The following is a 17,014-nucleotide window of genomic DNA, read 5'->3' as shown; positions in this document are numbered from 1 at the left end:
TATATAGTATAATATCATAAATTAAAAATAATATCAAATAAAAGTTAAAGAAAATAATAATTGATTAGTTAGAGAAATATTAGGAAATCATAAAATTAGTTATGGAAATAAACAAATATTTAAATTAGATATGGAAAGTATCCGATGTATGTATCCAAACCCAATTTGATATCCAATTTTGAAATATTCAATTGTTAAAATCGGGTTATTTTTTTAATTTTGACCCGACCCGTATTTTATTTTGTACTTCTCTTTTACTAATATAGGGATACTTAGATGGATTAATCTTGTGTTTTATCTTAATTCTATAAGATGGATTTATCTTGTGTTTTATCTTCCACACGTGTTAAAAAAAATTCTTATTTGACGTTTTCATAATGTTGGCGTCAATGAATCTACTAAATTCGTACGAGTGCAATGAATCGAATGTTGTTTCTAGAATATAGATGCAAATCAAACTTACGTAATAAATACGTCTACTCTCTTTAAAGTTTAAGAAACTGAAATAATAAAGAGAATAAATTATGTAAGAACACAAACTTACTTGATGATTTCTTCTTCTTCAAACTTTAAACAAATTGTAGAATGATAGAGGCTTGCTTTAGCAATCTCCTAAGACAGAATTTCGCCCCTACTCTGGTGTATGTAGTTACGTGAGCGTCTATCTTGAGGATCCAACTATCGATCTTTGTATTAACACCTTACAAAGACCCTTGCAAACTTTACTTTGAAACTCTCAGAAATTGTTTAAGAGAAGAGGAGGATTAGAATCAATCTCAACCTCTCTTTCTCTTATAAATATCTCTTTTGTATTGTTAATCTCACTATCTCTCTTGTATTCGTTTTCTTTCTCAGTTCCTTGTTCTCGACAACGTGACTTCTACTTATATTAAACCAAGAGGTGCAACCAAGAGGTGTTAACCAAGAGGTGTTAACCAATAGATGTTAACCAATAGATGCATCTCTTAATCAATCGTTGCTTTTAGAAACAACACATACGTACATGACCACGTACGTTACTCACGAGATGTGTTATATACACCAACATCGAATTGGGCATAATTTGACATTTCGGGCATCTATGAAAAAATGCGTTTTGACGGTATGGATTATTCAGCAATTTTTAAGCTAAAAGGTAAAAAAGGAGATGTGTTTTTTTTTCTTTCGTAAGATGAAAATGAGATGTGTGTAGATTTAGGAAAATATGACTATTGGGTCCGATTGGTAACTGTTTCTGTACAAAAAAAACTGTAAACTTTAACGAAATAGTGCAAAGATATAAAAAAGGGTAAAGTGCGAGATTAGCACGTGAATACTGGTTAAGTATTGAATTGGAGGGGGTAGTTTCAAAACGAAAAAGTCAAGTTTGTCCTTTGGTTAGAGTTACAGGAAAAAACATAATTACGAAACATGCCATTAAAAAGAAATGCCACGTTGGAGAGAAAAGGCGTTTATCTGCACAGTTTTGGGGGGGGGAAAACTCCCGCCAAGTGATAAGTCTACGAGTTAGTTATGGTAGAGATGAAGATATTTCTTAGAGTTGTGTGGGAGAGTGAAACACATTTGGTATAGTTGTTTCGTAGAGTCATATATAGTGGTGGGAGAGTTAGTAGATAGATAGACTTATTCGGTACATTGAGCATACATGGTGGGAGAGTTATAGTTAAGCAACAGAGTAAGGTTAAACTTAGAGTTGGTCCATAGAGTAACTGTAATGGTGGTAGATTTTGGATGAAACTTTCTTAGAGTTGTGGAATGTGGTAGAGTAGTTATGTAGAGTTAGTCGAAGACAGGAAGAGTTATATTGTAAATATAGATATCAGATAGAGTTTCGGACTGTGACGGTAGACATTTGATGTCCAAAAGAGGTTTTGTGAGGGCAATCCTTTGATGGGAGAGTTGTTGTAGTGATGGGAGAGTAAGCAAAACATAATAGAGTTAGCTTCCAGTTACGACAGACTTACCATGACCAAACTAGCATAATGTTGTTAGAGATATAGTAATAAGATAGAGTTAGCTGTTTCAATTAACTCTTTCAGGTACAACTCTATGTCAACGTTAGTAGATTATCGTGGTAGAGAAACTATTTCTTAGGGTTTTATAAGGGCGAACGTGTACCTAAAAAACCCAAATTACCCTTACGTTTAGCTGCAATTACGGATAGCAAACTCTTTCTTCGTCGTTCTTGGGCAGCCATAGACTGTTCACGAAACAACCAAAAGAAGAAAAAATCAAAGTTTGAGCAACCAATTCTTGAAGATTAATGGAGGATATACCTTTGGTTTGTGGGAAGTGGAAATTTTGGCAAACACGATGGGTATTCATGGTTGATGATAAAAAAAGGTAGCAGGATGTTATCTGCAACAAGGAAAGTGTCGTATGAGGAGTATATTCGAATGGTATACGAAGATTTCAGCGTCGATAGAAGCTTATATGAGGTCCACCTATCTTACAAATTATTCACCAAGAAGAGGTCTGTATCATTACCTGGGATACGCCCCCTGTATTTGTTTGTAATGGGCGACAATTTCAAGGATTTCTTAGGCAGTTTAAAAGCGAATCTATAAGACGTATGTGTGTGCAAATCGAAGATATAGTGCCGACTATTCCATCAAATTCAGGTCAGGAAACTGAACCGGAAGTGAAAGCAAGAGTGAGGAACGATGGTGATAATTTGAAGAGGAAGGCAGCTGAAAAAGGGCCTATTACGGAAGAGGATGTTCAAGAAGATGATGATGATGATGAAGGAGATGAAGAACATGATGGAAGGTTCGATTGTTGTGAGGATCCGGATGGAGCAAGTTCAGGTGATGAAGAGTTTGGTAGGCCTTGTAAGTTTGTATTAGAGGAATTAGAGGATGATCACGATGAGGTTAATGTTGGAAGGAGAGAAGAAACCAACGGATTTGAAGCTCCCAAGAGTAATATGAAGATGTCAAATGTGTTGCAACAATTAAATACGCGTGAATTTCAGTTAGATGTTGGGCAAACATTTGATTCTAAAGAGGCTTTAGAGAGTACATTGAAGATGATAAGTGTGTTTCAAAAGTTTGACTTCATTGTGGATCTCATCAGCTTTCTTCAACTGTCCCACATCTCCCTCAAGAACTGTCACTTTCTTCTCAATCTCTTTCACATGAGTCCCTAGCATATTGAGTTGCACTCCAAAGTTTGAATTCATAGAATCCATCTTGCCAGACATACTTAGGAGCAACTTTATCACGACCGCCATTGACACTTCTTCTTCTTCCTTCTTACCAGCTTCATTCTCCTCTCCACTATCATCACTAACATCCTTCAACTTGACAGGCCCTCTTGCTCTCTTGAAGCTAGTCTTTGGTTTTTTAGGTGGAGGGTCAAGTGTATCATCACTTTGCACTATCTCCTTCCTCTTCTCCTTCATCTTCTCCTTCATCTTCTCACCTACAACCTTCTCTTTACCAACTTCCCATTGTGTTGAATCCACACGGCCAAGGAAGATGTCTTCGAACAAATTGTCGAGAAGCTTGATTCCAACTGATCCTTCCGGATACAAACCTTCTTCATCTGGCCAGAAAGGGTATATATCCTCTTCAGATCGCCAGGCCACATTAGTTATTGAAAGCTACATAAAGGATAAGTCAGTCAGAACAAAACTCTATGAGAACATAACATATTCTATGCAATAACTCTGTCACAACATACTAGTAGACATAATAGGAAATAAAAACATTTGGGATGTGTACAAAGTTTGAGAAGCACCTTTTTGTTAATTCGTTTCTCTGTGGCAAAAATTTCCCATATATCGATTCTTGGACGGCCTCCACTCCACTCCAACAATGGGACAACATCTTCAGCCTGAGTCTCATCTTCATCTGTCTTCTTTTTGTTTCCATACTTTTCCCCCAGCTTATGAAGACTCTCCATTGCCCATATCATAAGCACATGCACCAATCCGTGGATTGCATAACTGTCATTCTCATAGGACACCACTTTGATGGACTGAATGAGCTCTTTGAAACCAATCCTTCCCCAAGGCAATCTCTCAAAAACACCACTGTCCAGCACAATTTTAGCATAGTCAAGTGGAATCCTACTTGACCTCGCGATTCCCAAAATCCCTACATGGACCACAAATAAGAGTCCAAGCATCTTTCTCTTCTCAGCAGACCAAGTCCTACAACTCTTCAAAGCTTTTTCCAAGTCGTACCAGTTGGGCCCTACAGCTCCTTCAACATCCAACTCAGCCCAAAAATCTCTGTGATCAGCCTCCACTATATCATCATCTACAAATGGAGCACAATTGAGGCCGGTTATGTCTTCATATTCATGGAGGGAGAACCTAATGGGACTACCTTCAATCAAGGCCCAGATCTCATATTTCCTCTCAATTGCCAACTGCCGAGTTAAGATGTAATGGATAAGCTTTCCCCACCAAACATAATCAGAATCCGCTAGCTTCAATACAACTCCAACTTGTGAATGATCCCGGATGTCATTATACACATCTTCACCTATGCACTCTTTCATGAATCCAAAACTGGCCAGTGTGCAATTATGGTGCATGCTCTTTCTCAGGAGAGGAGATTTTCCTTCCGGATACAGCCTTGGAGGGTACCTCCTACCCTTCCCAACACTTGTAGATGCGTTTTCTGCAAATCCACAACAATTATAAGGTGAGAAACTCTTACAATTAATAACTAGGGCCTCATATGATAAATGTATTTATGTCAATGATCATACAAATCGATTTTATAACACTATAATATACATGCTCTAATTATATGTCAAATGCATTTACAATTTTTCCACTACCAAACAACTCTAATAATATTACTCTGTCTATATTCTTTATCCCACAGTCACATATCATTTCAATTGCACTTTAACAGAACCGATTTCCACTTAAATCAATGTCATTACCATAGCAAACACATAAAACCAATTCTACAAACATTCTACTATTTTCACTTATGTTTACTATGGTCAAGCTAACAAAACATTCCCTTTACTGTGCCAATCAACTCTTATTACTAACTCAGTCTATATTCTCTGTCACACACTCACATCTCATTTCAATACACTTTAACAGAACCGAGTTCCATTTCAATCAAAAACAAACAAACAAAATCAGTTTTACATCAAACTACTCAAACTTACACTTCTATATACACACTTATATTTAGCCGATTCTATTACCATTTATGCAAGCAAACTGATACTCTTAAATCAATGTCATTACAATAGCAAACACATAAAACCAAATCTACAAACATTCTACTATTTTCACTTATGTTTACTATGGTCAAGCTAACAAAACATTCCCATTTTACAATACCACACAACTCTTATTACTAACTCAGTCTTTATTCTTTGTCACACACTCACATCTCATTTCAATACACTTTAACAGAACCGATTTCCATTTCAATCAAATACAAACAAACCAAATCAGTTTTACATCAAACTACTCAAACTTACACTTCTATATACACACTTATATTTAGCCGATTCTATTACCATTTATGCAAGCCAACTGATACTCTTAAATCAATGTCATTACCATAACAAACACATAAAACCAATTCTACAAACATTCTACTATTTTCACTTATGTTTACTATGGTCAAGCTAACAAAACATTCCCATTTTACAATACCACACAACTCTTATTACTAACTCTGTCTATATTCTCTGTCACACACTCACATCTTATTTCAATTGCACTTTAATAGAACCGATTTCCATTTCAATCAAATAACCACCAAAGCAAATCAGTTTTACATCAAACTACTCCAAACTTACACTTCTAAATACACAATTATAAATACGACAAACATTTAAATAAATGTCATTACCATAGGAAACACATAAAACCATATCTACAACAATCATCTATTTTCACTTATGTTTTCTATGCAAAAACTAACATTCCTTTGCCATTTTAACTATGCCAAGAAACTCTATTTTCTTACTCTGACTATACTCTCACTCACACACAAATGTCATTTTCATTACACTTTAACCGAACCGATTTCCAATTAAATGCCAAACCAATAACCAAATCAAAATTTACATCAAACTACTATACCATAGACTTCTAAATAATTTCCTAACTCTATCATACAAAACACCAACCTGCCAAATTCGAATATAATTATCATTCACCACATTTGGTCTTATTAAAATAGATGATCAAAGTGTCATAACAAAGACAAGCATATCTAAAACCCAGAAATTATACATACAATCTCCTAGTATGATATATACACTTACCTGACATTGTTAATACTCGGTTCTCTTCAATCAACACCGCTTTGTGCCCAGAAATCTACCCTCTCCTCGCTGTCCTTTCAAATCCTTCAAATAAACATTCACACTTTATTTCTATTACATATTCGACCATACTTACAGCAAATAAACTCTACAAAACAATATAACCGGAACTTTAAACAAACCACAAACCTTCCACACTAGAGACGACTAAGAATACGAATCGTTGTCCGCCTCTAACCAACCGCCTTTCGTCTTCCCAAACAACGACGGTTATTAACCCGTGAATGAAACCCCGCCTACGATTGCCAGCCGCCCACGCCTCAACACCGTCGTCGATTCAAAACCTACAAACTACTTCCGTCACTTTTCTATTACTTCTCTTATATCTAATACTCTTTGAAAGAACAACCAAACAAATCTACTAGCTTCTTATCGGAAAATACCCAGAAACGCCGCCGTACCCACCGGAGATTCACGGACAGGATCTCGCCGGAATCGCCACTGAATCGCCGAGAGCGAAAAGTTGAAAAGGAAACCGACAGTAACAAATGTTATTAGGGTTAGATTTTTCTCTTTTAACTTTTTGTTTTTTTGGTTAAAAATTAAATAAATGGCACAAATGTAATAAACGGCAAAAACGGGTGGGTTTGGGACTTTTCGCATTTTTTTTGGGCTAGTTTAGTCGATCCAATTTTGTATGGGCCAAAACAGTTCGGATCCACTTTTTATGTGCTAGATAAATCTATTTTCTCTATAAAAAATGGTATATAAAAACTGTAAAAAGAAAAATTGAGTGGAAAACTTTTAATAAAAATTTGGTAAAGTTTTTGTGATCAATAAAAGTAAAAACTGTATTATTTGTACGGTTTTTCTTAATATAATATATATTATCAGATCTTATATATTCACATTAATTTTCAAATACTCTATATGCTTCACAAATGGTGTCAATTTAGAGTTTTATTTCTGTTTCACAAAAAGTGTCACTCTACATTTCCAATGCATCTTTTACATTAAATTTTTTAATTTTATCCTTAATCTAAAACTAATTAAACACATAAATCACTCATTAAACAGGGGCGTATGTGTATATTTTATTTTTTCGTAATTTGTGTGAAATGTGTCAAAATGACACTTTTTTGTGAAACAGAGGGAGTAATAATCATTCTCTAAATTTATTTTCCAATATTATTTTATTAACTATTTGTGTTTCTCTATAAAATTTATTTGTTTAACATTTGAATAACTAATTAGTATTTATATTTAGTAATTATTTATGGTTTGTAATTTTTAGTCATGTTTAAAAGTTTTATACTTTTCATAAATAAAATTTACTAAAAAAATATATCTGTTTTTTAATAAATATTCAGTAATTTATTTATGGTTTTTATTTATTAATGATATTTAATTTTTCAATATATTTTATCATAATAATATAGTTTTGATATATTTCTACCTTTTAATTATATTTATATTTGTTTTTGCACTTTTTGATTTAACCACTTTTCACCCTCTACTTAACCGGTTATAAAACTCCTGCAAATGCATCCATTTTTAAACATTAACTAATCGTTTAAAACGCTTAATAACGCTTGAAACCACAACCGCCCTCTTCCGCAAACTCCCATTAATCACAAATGCAACCGCTGTGTTTAAACTAGTCTGGCCTTTAGTGAACTAATTAAACATAAAAAGAAATCTTTAAATAGTAGACAAAAATATCTTTAAATAGCGCTAAAATATGTTTTATAGACAATTAAAGTACGCATTTTATAAATTTTAAAAAATAGCACTAATTGGTATATAATAAATTTAATAATTTTTAAATATTTTTATAGGTTTGGATTGAATATTTTAGTTTAAAAAGCTAAACTTTAAAATGACGACTAATCATATCTATCACACTTATATTACGTATGTCATAATAACATTTATAAATGCCCGAAATGTCAAATCATGCCAAATTCGATTCATTGCACTCGTACGAGTTTGGTAGATTGACGCCAAGTAACAACGTAGTGAGAACGTCAAATAAGCAAAAAAAATTAACACGTGTCGGAGATAAAACACAAGATAAAACCCATCTAGTATAAAGATTAGTCACTCAAGATCTCAAGCCACTATGAACCACACAACAATGGAGCACCGAAAGGTCAAAGGAAACGGCGTAGACATTCACATAGCGATCCAAGGCCCTTCCGATGGTCCTATAGTTCTCCTTCTCCATGGCTTCCCTGAGCTTTGGTACTCATGGCGTCACCAGATCCCTGGACTCGCCGCTCGTGGCTACAGAGCCGTGGCTCCTGACTTACGTGGTTACGGAGACTCCGATGCTCCGGATGAGATCTCTTCCTACACTTGCTTCAACATCGTAGGTGATATGATCGCTGTCATATCCGAGTTAACCGCGTCAGAGGATGAGAAGGTGTTTGTGGTTGGACATGACTGGGGAGCTCTCATCGCTTGGTACTTATGTCTCTTCCGACCAGATAAAGTCAAAGGTTTGGTTAACCTTAGTGTTCCTTTCTCTTTTCGTCCATCTGATCCTACCGTGAAGCCCGTTGATGGCATGCGTGCTTTCTACGGCGATGATTACTATGTTTGTAGGTTTCAGGTTTGTTCTTTATACTCTTTTTGCTAATTACTTGAAGTTGAAGGAATCTTTTAGTTATATAGGGTTTTGATGGTTGGAGTTTTAGGAAGTTGGAGGTATAGAAGCTGAGTTTGCAGAGGTTGGAACAGAGAGAGTTATGAAGAAGTTTCTCACTTATAGAACTCCTGGACCGCCTATTATACCGAAAGACAAAACCTTTTGGGGGTCCAAAGACGAATCTATACCTTTACCATCTTGGCTAACTGAGGAAGACGTTGCTTACTTCGTCAGCAAGTTTGACAAGAAAGGCTTCTCCGGTCCAGTCAATTACTACCGTAACTTTAACCGGTAAGGTTTTGAACAAGACAAAATGTTGTCCGGTCCCTATTGTTTAGGTAGAAGTGTGATAGAGTTTTGTAATGGCAGGAACAATGAGCTGTTAGGTCCATGGGTAGGAAGCAAAATCCAAGTGCCTACAAAGTTTGTGATAGGGGAGCTTGATCTGGTTTACTACATGCCTGGTGTGAAAGAATACATAAACGGTCCTAAGTTTAAGGAAGATGTGCCTCTGCTTGAAGAGCCTGTGGTCATGGAAGGAGTTGCTCACTTCATTAACCAAGAAAAGCCTCAAGAGATTCTCCAAATTATCCTTGATTTCATCTCCAAATTCTGATCTTTGATTTTCAAACTCTTTCAAGTTCCATAATATGTTGAATTATGAGAATAATGATGTTTCCCATTGAGGATGGCCTAAGGGGCTGTTTTTGTTTCCAGTTCCGTAAAAATTCAAACCTTAAAAACTATATTTTAAATCCAAACTATTTAAAATATATAGTTTACTTCAAACTTTAGTTACACTATAAACTTCATATCACATTTTATCGATTGCAGTGTATATATATCTTAAGACGCTATTTTTCAAATTTTATTTTCTAGTTCCAAAAAATTCAACCTTAGAAACTACATTTCTTACAAATACAACCAAACTATTAAACTATATGTTTACTCCAAAAAAAATTGACCTTAGAGCATCTCAAAGAGGAGATTATAGAAGAGTTCATATGAATTAAGTGAATTAATTTAAATAAAAAAGAAAGATTAAAGTAAGAGGCGTTTCACAAATAAGGAGTTTAAGGAGCGGTTCGTCGGGATGACGTGGCACATTCTAATTGGGTGTGAACTGTAGAGCTAAAAAAAAAAAATCAACACTGATCGACTTTCTCTCTCTCACGACATTTCTTCTTCTTCTTTGTTTTTTTCGGTGGGTGACTGAAAAGGCGATTTTGGCTCAGTAGATCAGCTCCGCCACCGCCGATGAACGATGGATGAGGGCTAGTTGTTCGCCGTTTCACCGTCTCAGCATCTCTACAGTGGTTGTAAAACGTCGGCTAAGTTGGGTTAAGTGGCGAGTTTGTTTCACGACATCGGATCAACTGAAGTCAAAATCGGATCCGAATTTGATTTAGCTTCTCCAATCTCTTCATGAATGTAAGAATCTAGTTAATATTCTTTCTCGATCTTGTTAAATTAGATGTTTAGAAGTACAAAATTAGGATTGATTGAGTTATGAAAATTAGGGTTTTGTAATTGTAATCGAAATTAAGATAAACTTATTCAATAAGCAGTCTCTGTTGTTGCAGTTAACCATGATTGAATACGAATTTTGGATTATTATTATGAGTTTTATTTTTAAGAACCCTAATGAGGTTCAATACTGGAGGAGTAAAACAAAAACCATTCATAAGAGTTCATAATAATTAATTAAATCAAAGTTAAGACCTTTCCAAGAAACTAAAAACCATACAAAGAGTGAGCTTTTATAAAATCTTTGATTGAAGTGGGTATAGTAAAAATGTCATAAAACTCCAACGAAGTTAGACTGAACTTTCATTTAAACCTGTAATGTAAACACAATATTCAAGAAAAAAAATAATAACCACTAGAATATCTCGAAAGACTAAAAAAAAATAGATGGGAGATACCATCTTGTAGAAGAAGTTGGTCCAACCAAACACAGAGATGGTCCAGTCTTTTTTCTTTGCTTTACCATCACACACCCAACAAAGACATCTCACACACTATCTCATCCCTTTCTTTATCTCCTTTTGAGGAGTTTTAAAGAAAAAAAAGTAAACACAAACACAAACAATTAAAGCTGCTTTCCCCTGTTTTGTTTTCTTGTTGCACTTCAATTCAATTACTAAGGTGTGACTGACCGTGGTGGTGTCCTTGATTCTCCAGGAGGAGTCTGACCTTCTGATCCTTTCGACGGGTCATCAGACGATTGTCTTAGCCCGTCATCGGTTGTCTCACTTCTGTTCACATCTTCAATCATTCTCAACACTTCTTGCATTACTGGTCTTTGATCAGGAACTGTTGATACACAAGTCATTGCTATTTGAAGTAGCTGAACCATTTCTTCCTCTATGTTGTGGTACCTCATTAGCTCAACGTCGAATACTTCAGCAGTCCATTCTTCCCGGACAACGGAAAGTACCCACCGGGGTAGATCAATCCCTTCTTCACCAAGTGAAGCCTGGTTTGGCGATTTACCTGTCAAGAGTTCGAGCAGTAATACCCCGAAACTGTATACATCCGATTTGAATGTTACTTTCCGTGTCTCGAGTACTTCAGGAGCATGATAACCCGCTAAACGGTTTGGTGGACTCGAGTTACTGAACAGTTGATTCAATCCATAGTCAGAGACACATGTGTCTTGGTTTGGATGTAGTAAAATGTTTGAGGCTTTGATGTTTCCATGTACCAATTTCGCCGAAACGTGAAGATGAGCCAAACCTCTCGCCGCAGTTATCGCTATTCTCATTCGGTTATCCCAATCTAACGGAGTTCGCCCTGATCCACGGCTCCCTAAAGTAAACACAGAGCTATTAGCCAGGGACATTGCAGTTTTTGAAGACCATAGTATTAGCTAGAAACATTATAACACTCATCATAACTTAAGGGTTACAGCTTAAACTTGTAAATACAGTTTCAGTAGATGAAAATATTCAAAATCATAAAAAGGTTCTGCAAAACACTTAAGTTCACTCAGCTAGACAAAAGTATACTTCAAGGAAAAGGGTTTTAAAGAGAGATATGATGAAAGAAGCTCCCATGTGAAAGAGTCTTTTTTTCTTTTTTCTTTTTCTTTATTCCCAATCTTTAAAGAGTGAGAGAGAAGCAAACATCATGAAATTTTATTATTATTATGACAATTACCAGACAGAAACACATATAATGTCGGCAACACACCTTTTCTTTTTTTAATAATTGCTTAACAACTACAGCTATATAACTACTACCACAATTCAACCAATATAATATCTAAAGAATGTAAAGCTGTGTAATAAGAATGTTTTTTCTTGACAGCAAAGCATATTCACATATGTATCCCTTACAAAAAATAATATTACCAAACCATCACTCCTTATTACTCTCACTAACATCTCATTCCATTACTATGGTCTATGCATAAGAACTCAAGAGCTAACCAAGATTCTTCTACACAATGTATCTAGCTCATGTTCTAGTATTTGCATTGACAATGAATTGAAACTAAAACTGATGCAAAGAGAGTTGTAAACGCACCGTGAAGAAGAGAAAATAAGCTTCCGGTAGGCATGAAATCGAAAACGAGAAGTTTCTCATCTTTAGAGTAATAATAAGCTCTCAATGGAATCACATTAGGATGTTTGATTTTACCAACAACTTCCATTTGTGTTTCGAACTCTTTCTTCGACGCCATTACATCTTTAAGCCGCTTAACAACAACCGTAGTACCTTCCTCTAAAACCGCCTTATACGAAGTTCCTACACTTCCTTTACCTAAAACTTCAGCTGAAGCTCTAAGCAAATCTTCCAAATCAAAACTATACACTCCTCCTTCAGTGAAAACAAGTTTATTCCTCTCTGTTTCGCCTCCCATACCGGAGGATGTCCCTGTAACTTCCTCTTTCGAGGACGAAGCACCAGGCGGGAGATCCACATTAGTCAATGTGGCTACTCCCGCGGGTTTCCTCTGCTTCGTCCTCGCATCTTTCCTTCCTCTTCTCTTTCTGATACACAAGAACAACAACAGAGCTAGCAGGAGAAGCGCGACTAGCCCACTAGCGACTGATATCGCGATAATCGCACCAGTGGAAAGCTTCGAATTCTTCCCGGACAATCGTTTAGAAGGACTAATCGAAGACGGAGACGGCGAAGGAGACACAAAGAAAGATTTACATGGCTTTAAAGGACCACCACAAAGATCTACATTCCCAGTAAACGATTCAGCAGAGAATCTTGACAACGAAGACGGAATCGAACCGTTAAGGTTGTTATTAGAGACATTGAAATCAACTAAACCGAGACTAATACTAGGAAGATTCCCTGAGAAACCATTGTTACCAAGAAACAAACCAGTCAAGTGAGTGAGATTATTGACTGAGAAAGGAATCGAACCAGTGAAGTTGTTAGATGAGATATCAAGACGAATCAAGTTATCTAACTGAGTAACACTCGCCGGAAACTCGCCGGAGAATTCGTTATGTTGAAGATATAAGCTTCGGAGGTGAGTGAGATTCGAGAAATCTGAAGGGATCTGACCAGAGAGAAGATTAGAACGAAGACTTAGAACTCTGAGTTGAGTGAGTCGACCTAAGGATCCTGGTGGGATCTGACCAACTAAACCGGTTCCTGGTAACCGGAGAGAGTGGATTGAGGATTGGTCTGCGTTGCATTCAACTCCGACCCAGTTACAAGCTGAGTCTGACTCGTTCCATTGAAGACGGTTCTCGTGTGGTGTTTGTTTAAGGAAAGTGAGTAGAGCTTGTTTCTCTGAGATTGACTCTGAGTTGACTCGATGAGTCAATAGCAAAATCGAGAGTAGAGAATTCAAAACCAAAACCCATGCCATTTTTTTTATTTTTTTTTGTGTGTGGAGAAAAACAGTAAGGAAAGAGAAAGAACAAAAAACACAACTTGTTTCTCGTTTTGTCTGTTTATTACAAGAAGTGGGTTTGATGAAAACCAGAAGTGGTTTTCCGGCAAGAACTCATTTTGGTTTTCTTGTGGGAGAGAGAACTTGGAGAGGGAGAAGAGAGAGAGAGAGAGAGAGAGGAGTGTGTGTGTGGAGGTGTGGGGATCGTGAGGTCTTTTATGAAGAGAAGGAGAACGAATCAAATCTATCACGAGGGACAAATATGATAAAAACAAAATATTTTTTTTTGGGCTCAAAAAGAAATTAAATGAAAATTTAGTTTCCTTTAGTTTCCGTAGAAATATCGATCGATATTTTTTCGACATTAAAGCTATTAAATTACTTAGCTGGCTGGGAAAAAAACAGAATATTTTTTTGCCTATGATGATATTTGTTGAAATATTTTGTTTTAAATTTATTATTTTTGGAGAATATTTTGTCAGATGTTCAAACTAAAACTGAACACAAACTGAACAAGACACCATTTGAGTTGAGTTGAGTGTTTCTTGTTCAGTTTGAGTTATGGTCTCTGACCAATGATGTGTTATGTTCTTTTAAAGCTTGAATCAATTTGTGTTATGTTCTCTGATCAGTGAATCAGTTGAGTGTGTCTTGTTCAGTTTGTGTTATGTTATGAAGACCATTGAATCGGTTATTTGAATCTTTTTGGTTTGTTATTAAATAAAAGGTAACTTTGGTTATTGTTTCTTTTTCAGCTTGCATACATTTGTGATTTTTTGGATGAAGCATTGACATGAAATGTTAGGAAGCAAGAGTCAACTGAATTTGTATTTTGAGTGACTGTCAAGCTATGTATAGTATGCATATTTGAAAAGTTTAAAATTTTAGAATCTCTTAAAAGTTTTACCATTGGACTTCACAAAAAATAAATAACTTTCTAAGTTTCGTAGTATTTACTGTTACATTATTTAGATTATAAATATGGTTTAAAATCCTTTAGGGATTCTAAACCGTTGTAGTTGCTCTAATTTCTTTCTTAAAAAAATACAAAATGTTAGAACACCTCCAATGGAGTATATTAAGAGAGGCTCTAAGTCCAACATATTTGAGAGTATCTTAGGTCAATATTAGGTTAATTTTGTATTAAATTAAATACAAAATCTAAAAGCATCTCCAATAATGGGTGCTTAATGTTGAGAGAAGAGTAACAAATGGTTGTTTGTAAACAAAACAACACACATAAATTGGTAACCGAGTTCACGGCCTCTAACTGCTACGTCACGGGGGAGAACTCTTGTTCCCAAACTCTACTATATGAAGGAAGTTACACCACTAAGATTTTACAGGTTCTCTTACACGGATCTAGACTCAAGATACAACAACAAAGCTTTCTAAAGAACACTCTTTTGTTTCCCTCTCTAGAACTCTCTATTTCCTGTGTCTCTTTGTCTTCTCATACCCAACAACACAAAATATGTATGTGTATGGGCACTCTACAATCTTCTCCACCTTTTGACAAAGACCACATATCGACATCTGAGACTAACCTCATCTCTTCCTCTTCATATGCTCGTCAAGCTATAGGTCACCGTCGCCACCTCTAATTCGGTGATCTGATCCTCTGTCTCCGGCGAGCGTCTCTTCCAGTTCCGGCGAGCTTCTTTTCCATCTCCGGCAAACATCTTTGATCCCCACGACCACCAAAAAGAAAAAACTTGCAAATCAAAGACATCATCAATTAATCTCTTAGCTTCCCCTATTGTTTGGCAAGCCATGAATCACCACAACCTTCACCAAAACTTAGTTATGGATGTATTTTGCTCTAGTTGCCTTCTCCATCATCTTCTCTAATACATCAAACTCATAATCAACAATACAAATAACCAAAGAATAATCCAATATTCATAAAACACAGAATTACCCAAGATAGCTCTCAAGATGAGAGAAACCTAGCCAATCGCTCATAGAGCTCAAAGTTTACAATTCCAGAAAATATTCGATAAAAAGAAATTGCAAAGCTAACAATGCTTATATACTCTCTAACGGCCAATTCTGATCGTCCAATCATCATACAACACATGTGACTTCTTCCATCCACTTGATTCTCGCACGTGTGAAGCTCACATGCTTAATTTCTATCAAATATCCCTCCTTCAAAGAACGTTGACCTCAAGGTTAATTATCAAACCCTGGAAACTTCTTTCACAAGAACTCCCAAGTGGCCTCCTCGACTGGTTCATTAACCCATTTGATCAACACTTTTGTTGCAGCACGACCTTGTCTCTTAACCAACTTCCTTTCGAGAATGAGTTCTGGTTCCTTCACGAAAACGTCCTGCAACACTGATGGTAAATGAAATGTGGTGTGAACATTCCCCACCAGAATCTTGAGCTGAGAGACATGAAAAACAGGATGCACTTGCGATTCCTTAGGCAAATCCAAACGATAAGCAACTTTTCCACACTTGTCCAGAATCTTGTAAGGGCCAAAGTATTTTGGAGCGAGCTTCTGATTTGATCTCATCCCCACTGACTGCTGCCTATAAGGCTGCAATTTGACATACACATAATCCCCGATGGCAAGTTCTCTCTCAGTACGGTGCTGGTTAGCAAACACTTGCATTCGATGCTGCGCCCTGAGAAGATGGAACTTCAACAAGAGAATCATTTTCTCTCTTTCCTGCAACGAGCGAGCAACAACCGCCACTTTTGATTCACCATGCAAGTAGGGACGATGAATTGGAGGGGATTGGCAATAAACTGCTTCAAAGGGAGTCATTTGAGTGGATGTATGGTAGTTAGTATTGTACCAAAACTCAGCTAAAGGAAGCCATTGACTCCATAGATGAGGCTGAACGCTACACATACATCGCAAATAGGTTTTCAACCACCTATTGACCACCTCTGTTTGGCCATCACTCTGCGGATGATATGCAGTAAATACTTTGTCTCTATCACTGACAAATGAACGAGGGCAGCCATGTAGTTTATACACATTATCCAGATAAGCTTGAGCCATAGTCATCGCACTATACGGATGTGATAAAGCAACGAAGTGAGCAGCTTTAGTTAAACGGTCAACAACCACAAAAATAACCGACTTACCATTAGATAGAGGCAACCCATCAATGTAATCCATAGAAACATCATTCCTACAGCTTCAGGAATAGGTAATGGCTGCAACAACCCTGGAGATGCTGCATTATCATATTTGCACTGCTGACATACACTACAACACCGTATATA

At 36.3% G+C, this 17,014-nt stretch overlaps 3 protein-coding genes across 3 annotated transcripts; 1 reads left to right on the top strand and 2 right to left on the bottom strand.

Annotated features, from left to right (window-relative positions):
* Positions 1-3,010: 3,010 nt before the first annotated feature.
* On the bottom strand, positions 3,011-6,262 carry LOC111831069. Its single transcript, XM_023784580.1, has 3 exons — positions 6,256-6,262; positions 3,742-4,631; positions 3,011-3,604 (listed from the first exon to the last, which is right to left on the bottom strand). The coding sequence occupies exons 1-3, from the start codon at positions 6,260-6,262 to the stop codon at positions 3,011-3,013; spliced, it is 1,491 nt and encodes a 496-aa protein (XP_023640348.1).
* Positions 6,263-8,367: 2,105 nt separating this feature from the next.
* On the top strand, positions 8,368-9,651 carry LOC17890231 (epoxide hydrolase A). The gene is made up of 3 exons (XM_006295969.2): positions 8,368-8,869; positions 8,955-9,196; positions 9,275-9,651. The coding sequence occupies exons 1-3, from the start codon at positions 8,378-8,380 to the stop codon at positions 9,519-9,521; spliced, it is 981 nt and encodes a 326-aa protein (XP_006296031.2). The 5' UTR covers positions 8,368-8,377; the 3' UTR covers positions 9,522-9,651.
* A 1,050-nt stretch (positions 9,652-10,701) lies between these two features.
* Positions 10,702-13,963, bottom strand: LOC17890508 (probable inactive receptor kinase At2g26730). Its single transcript, XM_006293756.2, has 2 exons — positions 12,437-13,963; positions 10,702-11,716 (listed from the first exon to the last, which is right to left on the bottom strand). The coding sequence occupies exons 1-2, from the start codon at positions 13,743-13,745 to the stop codon at positions 11,049-11,051; spliced, it is 1,977 nt and encodes a 658-aa protein (XP_006293818.1). The 5' UTR covers positions 13,746-13,963; the 3' UTR covers positions 10,702-11,048.
* Positions 13,964-17,014: the final 3,051 nt, after the last annotated feature.

This window comes from Capsella rubella, unplaced genomic scaffold, assembly GCF_000375325.1.
Source record: "Capsella rubella cultivar Monte Gargano unplaced genomic scaffold, Caprub1_0 scaffold_4, whole genome shotgun sequence".
NCBI classification, from domain to species: domain Eukaryota; kingdom Viridiplantae; phylum Streptophyta; class Magnoliopsida; order Brassicales; family Brassicaceae; genus Capsella; species Capsella rubella.
The sequence above is the reverse complement of the archived record's forward strand: the minus strand, read 5'-3'. Positions and strand labels throughout refer to the sequence as shown.

Coding starts and splice junctions, on each gene's coding strand:
- LOC17890508 (XM_006293756.2), bottom strand. CDS start 13,745: ATGGCATGGGTTTTGGTTTTGAATTCTCTACTCTCGATTTTGCTATTG. Junction 11,717..12,436: donor CTTATTTTCTCTTCTTCACG/GTGCGTTTACAA, acceptor TGTTTACTTTAG/GGAGCCGTGGATCAGGGCGA.
- LOC17890231 (XM_006295969.2), top strand. CDS start 8,378: ATGAACCACACAACAATGGAGCACCGAAAGGTCAAAGGAAACGGCGTA. Junction 8,870..8,954: donor ACTATGTTTGTAGGTTTCAG/GTTTGTTCTTTA, acceptor TTGGAGTTTTAG/GAAGTTGGAGGTATAGAAGC. Junction 9,197..9,274: donor TACTACCGTAACTTTAACCG/GTAAGGTTTTGA, acceptor TTGTAATGGCAG/GAACAATGAGCTGTTAGGTC.
- LOC111831069 (XM_023784580.1), bottom strand. Junction 3,605..3,741: donor AGAAACGAATTAACAAAAAG/GTGCTTCTCAAA, acceptor TCCTTTATGTAG/CTTTCAATAACTAATGTGGC.